The following is an 8,755-nucleotide window of genomic DNA, read 5'->3' on the forward strand; positions in this document are numbered from 1 at the left end:
AGTCTTGTTTGGAAACCAATTACAATAACCAAAGAGAGGAAGGAAATAAATTAAAAAATAATTTAGTAACCAGAACAAGCTGTGAAAGTAGGCACACCTAAAGACCCTGGAGTCTAAACTGGGTGACTGCAGGGACATTGTTGCCTTTTTTATTAAAACGAAAACGAAACTAGTTTTTGTTTTTGCTTTAATGAGAAATAAACACAAGAGAGACTGACAGGGTCAAGCAACTGTCTCCCAGTAATTTCTGCACCCACATTTATAGAATGGGCAGAAAGAAGCACTTGCGCATGCGCACTATGCTAGCCACGCACTTTCTTGGGTGTCCTGCAGCACTGAGGCCTCTTTCTGTTGCTGCACCAGTTTCCGGGGAACCGCGTTCCCACTACACCGGTCCGGCTGTCTTCCTTCCGCTCTCCATTGCCCTGTTCTTGCTATGGCTTCTGCTGTATTCCGGCTGCTGCAGCAGGGCCCTCGCCGCCTCTTGGCTCCGGCCGCCCCTACGTTGGTTCCTCCAGTTCGGGGAGTGAAGAAGGGATTCCGTGCCGCCTTCCGCTTCCAGAAGGAGCTGGAGCGATGGCGCCTGCTACGCTGCCCGCCGCCGCCGGTGCGACGGTAGGCGTCTCGGGAGGGTCGAATAGTTGAGGACACTGGGCTGCAGCTGCCTGCCTGCAACTGCGGTGGGGACGTGTCCGCCAGCGGCCTGGGGCAGAGGAACTGGGCGACAGAGGCTGGGCTGTCCCCTGCAGAATCTCATTAGCCGAAAATAAGTGGGATCCGACAGAGGGTAACTGCTTGTAATTGGAATTGGCCCAATTTTGTCCCTTCCTAATCTCAGGCCAATTGGGTACCTTTAAGAGGAATAGGATCCTTCATTCTACAGCGTTGCATACCAGGGCAGAAAAATTTAGTTCTGTGTAAACTGAATTTTGTGTCTACTGCCTGGAGTAAGAGGGTAAAAGTTTAGGTTTTTGATCTAATTAATCTTGTTGCCTGAGGGCTGGGGGAGGACTAATGAAAACAACCAACAAAAAACTCCACACGTTTTTATTAAGTGCATCATGCTCATATATGATCCTGCATCTTGCATATTCTGTTTACTCTGTCTTTGTGGACAAAAGTACACAAAGGTCGACTTCATTCTTACAGTTGCACTGGCATTTGACTTTCGTTAGATTGTTAGTACACACGTGAAACGGAAACTGCTCTAGCTAGTTATTCCTGAGCTGAAATTTTGATTAATATTGCCCTCCAGGAGAGTATTGATCTCGGTTCACACTAACACCAGTGAGAACACACCTTCTATTACAAAGAATTGTGGCTTAATAAGCAAAACTCAGAATCATGTCTTAATTTTCATTCCCTTGCCCAGTAGACAGGTGGGTATTTTAAGATTCATGAATTAAAATTGGGAAAAACTATAGAAAACAAATTTAGATTTTCAACTTAGATCTCTCTACTTTTCTTCTCTCTCTTAACTTTAAAGGGTTTTGTTTTGGCTATATTTTTCTCTAGGAAAAGATGTTTTAATTCTTGTCTGTGTGTGACTGTATAGTGTACCTGCCCACACCAGGCCTTTGTGTCTGCTAGATAGGCACTCTACTGCTGAATTACAACAGCCTCAACTCTCACCCATGGTTATGAACTTTCAAAACACTTAGAATACTGATACTAGCTTATGTAACTGGAAATTCAAGTGGACATTTCTGAGATTTAAATAAATAGGATATAAGCTAAATAGAATTACTTTTAGTTTGTGGCCTGAATCTATATAGTTATAATTTGTTCATACACAGGTGGAAAGCATTATTTCACAGTTAGAGCAGACGGAAGGAACTTAAAAGCTAGAGGAGCAGCCTAATCTGATGTGAACAGTCTCTTTAATATGGCAATGAAGCCAAAGTGAAAAAATTAATGCACATTTATGGAGACTGATAAAGAACTGTCAGTGTTCACCTGAATTCTTTTTTTGTATCTACACTGTCAAAACCCGACAATAAAAGAAAAATAAAATGATTGCGTTCTTCTGTGTAATAGTTACAGCACAGTCGTACGTGGTACCATGCCCTTCTCCTTACCATCTCTTACTGTTTCTACCTCCTCAGCTCAGAGAAGCCAAACTGGGATTACCATGCGGAGATACAAGCCTTTGGGTCCCGGTTACAAGAAGCCTTTTCGTTGGACCTTCTCAAAACAGCATTTGTCAATAGCTGCTACATCAAAAGTGAAGAGGCGAAACGTCAGAACCTGGGCATAGACAAAGAAGCCGCTCTTCTGAGTCTTAAGGACAATCAAGAACTGTTTGAGCAAGGGCTGTCTTTTTCACATCGGTGCCTCACACAGTTTCTTGAAGACGAGTTTCCAAACTTGCCCACCGAAGGCATTGAGAGTCTAGTTAACTTTCTTACTGGTGAGGCAGTTGTCTGTCACGTGGCCAGTAACTTGGCTGTGGAGCAGTTGACGCTCAGTGCGGAGTTTCCTGTCCCCCAGCCTGTGTTACGTCGGACTTTCTTTGCAGTGATTGGAGCCCTGCTCCAGAGCAGTGGTCCTGAGAGGGCTGCACTGTTCATCAGGGTGGGTAATGGTTATTAGCACTTGTCCAGACCTGCTCGATGTAGACAGAGGGAGAAGTGTCTTTTTCTCATGCATTCCTTTGCTAGATGTTGGTAGAACAGAATGTTCCTACCCGCCAAAACTTACAAAGATTCAAAACTATTTCTTTTAAAGATTTATTTATTTTATGTATATGAATATACTGAACTGTCTTCAGGCACACTAGAAGAGGGCATCAGATCTCATTACAAATGGTTGTGAGCCACCATGTGGTTGCTGGGAATTGAACTCAGGACCTGTGGAAGAGCAGTCAGTTTTCTTAATTGCTGAGCCATCTCTCCAGCCCAGCCCAAACTTTTTATGGTAACTTTGTGGTTGTTATTTCAGTTTTCTTTTGCCAATACCCTGGAAAGCAAATAATAAATGCTGCGTTGTGAGTTCTGCAGATTTAAGTTATTTTTAGCTTTTTTTTTTTTTTTGGTTCTTTTTTTTTCCGGAGCTGGGGGATCGAACCCAGGGCCTTGCGCTTCCTAGGCAAGCACTCTACCACTGAGCTAAATCCCCAACCCCTATTTTTAGCTTTTTTAAGTTTTTTGTTTTTGTTTGGTTTATTTTTTAAGGAGAAAATGTTTGTGTATAGTCCGACATGGAGGAAAGGCATGTCCTCGCGAGTGTGTCCTTAGTAATGAGACAGATACACAGGTTTCTACTTTGAATTTCAGTGATTTGACTCTTGAATTCTAAGGCAGGAGTCTGTCTTCTGAATAATTTTCATAGGTCGTATTGCTTGACATCATTTTCTCAAGGTTTGAAATTGAAACATTTAAAATTCTACTATGATTTTTATTAAAAATATAAACAAACAGCAACCCAGGATCATTTGGGTTTAACTCTGGTAGACTGTGTGCTGGCCTTGCGTGTGTGAGCCCACGGGGGAGAAGCTCAAACTGGAATTCCAAAGCCAGAAACTGAAAATACTCTATAATCTCAACTTTTTCAAGCAACGCTTTAGTGCAAAAGGTCAGATTTCGAGCATTTTCCTTTCGGGCTCTATATATTTAATATGTACACCTGACACTCATTGCCTATCGGTTTTTATTGTAAAAATAGAATTTGAATTCTGGCCATAATATTCTATGTTCTAATTTAAATGTCGTTTTGTCCACAGGACTTTTTAATTACACAAATGACAGGGAAAGAGCTCTTTGAGATGTGGACCATCGTAAATCCCATGGGACTCCTCGTAGAGGAGCTGAAGAAGAGAAACATCTCAGCTCCTGAGTCCAGACTCACCAGGCAGTCTGGAAGCACAACTGCTTTGCCTTTATATTTTGTTGGCTTATACTGGTTAGTGAAAAATTCATTCTTCACTTTTTAACTTTGATTGGAGGCCTTAAAGATATAGACTCACAGTTGTTAAGTGTTACTTCTAATAGCATTAAAATCCTATCTCTGAGCTGGGCGTGGGGGTACATGTCATTAATGTAGGCTAGCATTTATGAGGTAGAGGCAAGCAGATCTCTGAGTTTGAGGCCAGACTGTCTATAGAGAGGCCACCCAGAACTACACAGCGAGACTCTGGTGGGGTGGGGTGGATACGGTCATTATCTGGTTTTTGTTATTGGTAGTGGTGGTGGTGGTGGGTTTTTTGTTTTTCTGCTATTGATAGAAGATAAGTAATCTGTGTTTTGATAATAGTGACTTCTGAAGATTGTATGTATGTGAGTGTTGGCCTGAGGTATGTGTGCACCACATGCATATGGAGGCCAGAAGAAGGTGTCAGTTCTGGAACTGGAGTTACAATGTTTGTCAGCTGTTGGGTTCGTCCTGGGATTCAAACCTGGGTTCTTTGCAAGAGCAGCCATTGCTCTTAAGCACTGAGTCTTCCCTCCAGCTCCTGCTGCGTCACTTCCGGACAGCTGTTTGCTGTAGAATTTCATGGGATATAAGCTCATCTTATATTTTCTATATGAAAAAATAAAAGTTTTATTTCTATCTTGATTTGTTCTTGGCAGCAGCCAAGCTGAGCCTCATAGTGGAAGATAGGAGCTCTGCTGTCTGTCAGAGTGTCTGCACATTTAGAGCCTTTTAGTTTTGTTAAAAACAAACCTGTCTGAAGTTGATTTCAGGTCTTAAAGTGGGGTAGAGCTGTAGCTGAAAGATAGAATGCTTTCCAGAGAGAAAGAGATAGAGAGAGAGAGAGAGAGAGAGAGAGAGAGAGAGCGCACATGATTTATCGATCACATTCAATTAGAGTGGTAGATGTGGACATTGAGTATCTAAGATACATACATTAAATTTTCTGCAAATATTTTTCCAGTCTTTGTATGAGGATTTTCTAGTCCAAGGAACTTGCCATGTAGACCTAGTTGTTTCAGACCCAGAGATCTGCCTGCCTCTGCCTCTGCCTCCCAAATGCTGGCGTCAAAGGAGTGTGCCACCACACCCAGCTGTAGTCCTCGTGAACTCCTGATCCTCGTGCCACCTTCTGCTGTGCCTTGGAGGAACTGGGCCTCAGAGGTTATTGTGTTTATATGGAATGGGATGGAAGGCATAACTGCACCATGTACTCTCTCTTCCTGGCATCAGGTCACTGTCTGTTTTCTTCCCAGTGACAAAAGGCTGATCGCAGAGGGACCTGGGGAAACTGTACTTGTTGCAGAGGAAGAAGCGGCACGAGTGGCGCTCAGGAAGCTTTACGGATTCACGGAGAACAGGCGGCCCTGGGACTACTCCAAGCCCAAAGAGAGCTCAAGAACAGAGAAAACCAGCATTGCCAGCTAGGCAGCAAGGGTGTGTGTGACGTCATCACCACTGAGCACAGCAGAGAGACAGTGCCGGAGGCGAACAGCTCAGAATACGGGAGCAATGTCTCATTGCTCTCACTGTGCCCTACAATTAAACAGGAGTTTATCAGGTGACGGGTATTTGTTTCATTTTTTTCCTGTTTCTCTTACTACTGGTTTATTACTTTGTATGATTTGTACAGTTAGATATATTTTATTCCCTCCAGCTTTGCAGTACAGTTAAATACATGTCATATGCAAAGTTCATTGTAATATGAATAAAAAGCTACTCTTTGAGATTTCCTCCCTTTTCATGGTGGTGCAGGAAAGGCTGAAGAAGCAGCTGTGGCTGTGAGTGTCACAGGTTTGAGACAGAGGTACAGGGTGAGGGCAAGGCTGGGTCCAGTAGAAGGAACAGGAGGACAGTTAAGCGAGTGCAGATGACAATTCAGGCTACATCACCATCAGGTATGGAGCTGAGCCCAGGACAGTTGGGAGTCCTCTGCCTATTGGTCCTTGATGCCAGGTGTGGGGACCACTGTAGCAAAAAAGTGTCTGCCACTTCCTAGCATCTTCCAGGTGAGTTCTTTGGGTTTGAAGTTGATTTGGGCCACTTTGAGTCCCCGAAGAGTAATAGGATGAGTTCAGGGTTTTTGTTCACCCACTCCCCTTCTCGCCTAGGCACCATGGGCTGGCTGCCTCTTTAAAAGGCTGCACATCCTACTGGCTGGCCACTTTCCTTTGTCTAGTGTGTACCAGTAGTCCAGGGTGGTGTCTGGACTGGGTGTTTCCAGGTTCTTAGTGTTTTGTTCAGTATTCAAGTAAAAGCTCATCCTGATTGCAAAGTTGCAAGGAAATTTTATTAAAACAGTAGGAAAGATCAAAATAGCCTGCAGGGAGCAGCAGGCCATGTGAGGGAAGACAGTAGTCTTGATGATGGTGGGGTTCTCCATTAAGGGGTCCAAGAGAAGGAGGAGCTGAGTTCCTAAGAGGCGTGCTTGGGTGCATTGTACAGAGATGGGAGTGTGTGGGTGTAGTACATGTAGGTAAAGGAGCTAGACTGCCAAGTGCATTAGGAGAGGGAGCTGTTCATAACCCACCCAAGTAGAGTCCCACGTTGGCTGTCCGTCCTGAGTGTGCCCAGGAGGTTCTTGGGTCTGGTATCCCTGATAGGATTTTAATATGTCAATATGCCCCTAGTGTCTTAATTCACTCCTAATAAACGGTGACTTCTCTGTTTGCAGGAATAAGCTATCTTCTGTGTGCGTGGTGGTGCCAGACAGATGATGACATTCATGTTCATACAGGTGTGCAGTCATACTCAGTCCTCAAAATGCAGTGAAATCTGCAGAGAAATCTGCAGGGAGAGGTGGCTCTGCAGCTAAGTGCGCTTGCTATCGTAGAGAACCCATGTTGGTTCCCAACATTCATGAAGTGGCTCACAACCAATTCTAGGGTATTTGACACCCTCTTCTAGCCTCCTTAAGTACTACATGCATGTGCCCAAAAGTACATGTTCCTATGCATTAAAAAACAAAAAAAATTTACATCTTTTAAAATAATGGAGTCTCTCAGGACTAGCTATAGTCTTGGAAACTTTTATACAAGATGGGCTAATTTACAGAAGGACACAGCCTGCTCTCCCAGGACCCCTGCTTCACCAGCTTCCACACCTACCTGTATCTTCAACAATGCAAATTTTGTGTGGGAAAAATTGATAGGTAAAGAGGAGGGAAGGAAATACTAGTAAGCTTTCTTTTTTTTTTTTAAATATTTATTTACTATATGTGAGTACACTGTCACCATCTTCAGACACACCAGAAGAGGGCACTGAATCCCATTGCAGATGGTTGTGAGCCACCATGTGGTTGCTGGGAATTGAACTCAGGACCTTTGGAAGAGCAGACAGTTCTCTTAACCACTGAGCCATCTCTCCAGCCCAACTAGTAAGCTTTCAAGTGCTTATTGAAACAGAAGAAATTTCAGTGCATGGATAGGGCCCACAGAGGGAAACCCATTTCCACCTGATAAAACCCAGTTATTCTAATAGCTTTAAAACCTTTTCTTGCTTTTTCACCTGTACTGTTATTTGATTTTTGGTTTTTAAAAAAAAAAATAGAATCCAGTCATAGATCTGGCATTGAGTGGAGACATTACTGTACACTGACCTAAATGTCTAAGGTTACTATCTAGTAGAGGCCTCTCTCAGGACAGAGACAACATTCCCTCCCACCCCCTACATACAGCAAGAGTTAATCAAAAGGATCTGTTGCTCATATAAACTAGAAAATACACCTCAGGAAAACTGTTCCAGACACTCGAAGATACAGTATATAGCCTCTTATTTATTTATAAGATACAGTATATAGCCTCTTAATAGATACAGTGTCATCATTATGGTCTCATTAGTCAGTCACCTGTGAGAGTATTTTCTTCCATAGTAGCCTCTGTTGTATTCTGTAATAATCCATGTCTGTCTTCTACATGAAGCCCTGCGTTTCTTCTAAGTTCATTTGACAGAGATCCCAAGGGTAGGGAATGACTGCAGGCCAGAGCGAGATTGCAGTACCATTCTGTCCCTGACTCATAAAACCTTGAGTTTGTTTTGTATTGTTTCTGGTTTCTGGTCTGCCCCACTTTGAAAGTAACAGCATGAGTCCCCAGACCTGTGACAGAAGAGTACCCAGCATTCATTCTGAAGCTAGAAAGAAACACCTTTGGGATGAGAGACAATATATTTTAAAGCTGTGGTCTGTTTTGAGCAAGGAAGGCCTCAAACAGAGGGGTGGAGAAGGCAGCTGCCTCAGCGGCCTCATCCTCTGCTCACTCACATCTCAATCAGCCAGAAAGTCAAATCCTCTTGCTGAGACTGGCCAGAAAGGTAGAACCTGTGTCTTTTTTTTTTTTTTTTTCCTGGAGCTGGGGACCGACCCCCGGGCCTTGCGCTTGCTAGGCAAGTGCTCTACCGCTGAGCTAAATCCTCAACCCCTAGAACCTGTGTTTTATGTAACAGACACAGTATCATGGCTAACAGACTGTTTCCAAGAGGACACTTGTGAAGAATCTAGTTGGCTAAATCAGTGGGTTTAGTAAAATGTTGAGTTTTAATTTGTTGAATCCTGGTAGTAGCCAAGGCTGGCCTGTAACTCATCTTCTTGGTTCACTGTTTCTGTTTTTCTCTCATTTTAGTTGTCTGTCTGTTTGTTTGCTTTGCTGTTTTGCTTTTTGAGCTTTAACTTGAGTTTTAGTTAACCACAGGGATAACAGACCCAGCAGTGCAGATGTCCTTATGCCTGACATCTCATGAGTAAGCGTCACAAAAGTGTGTCTGTGGCACCATGGAGTCAGCGATATCATGTAACACAAGAAACAAGCATGTTAAACACCCACCCAGAGTGAGCACAATGCCAGCCTCT

The 8,755-nt window shown here is 43.4% G+C and overlaps 1 protein-coding gene across 1 annotated transcript; it reads left to right on the top strand.

Moving 5' to 3' along the window:
* Window positions 1–347: 347 nt before the first annotated feature.
* Mrpl44 (mitochondrial ribosomal protein L44) lies at window positions 348–6,577 on the top strand. The gene is made up of 4 exons (XM_032901446.1): window positions 348–615; window positions 2,106–2,574; window positions 3,722–3,900; window positions 5,166–6,577. The coding sequence occupies exons 1-4, from the start codon at window positions 437–439 to the stop codon at window positions 5,335–5,337; spliced, it is 999 nt and encodes a 332-aa protein (XP_032757337.1). The 5' UTR covers window positions 348–436; the 3' UTR covers window positions 5,338–6,577.
* Window positions 6,578–8,755: the final 2,178 nt, after the last annotated feature.

The sequence above is a fragment of the Rattus rattus genome, chromosome 4 (assembly GCF_011064425.1).
Source record: "Rattus rattus isolate New Zealand chromosome 4, Rrattus_CSIRO_v1, whole genome shotgun sequence".
NCBI classification, from domain to species: Eukaryota; Metazoa; Chordata; class Mammalia; order Rodentia; family Muridae; genus Rattus; species Rattus rattus.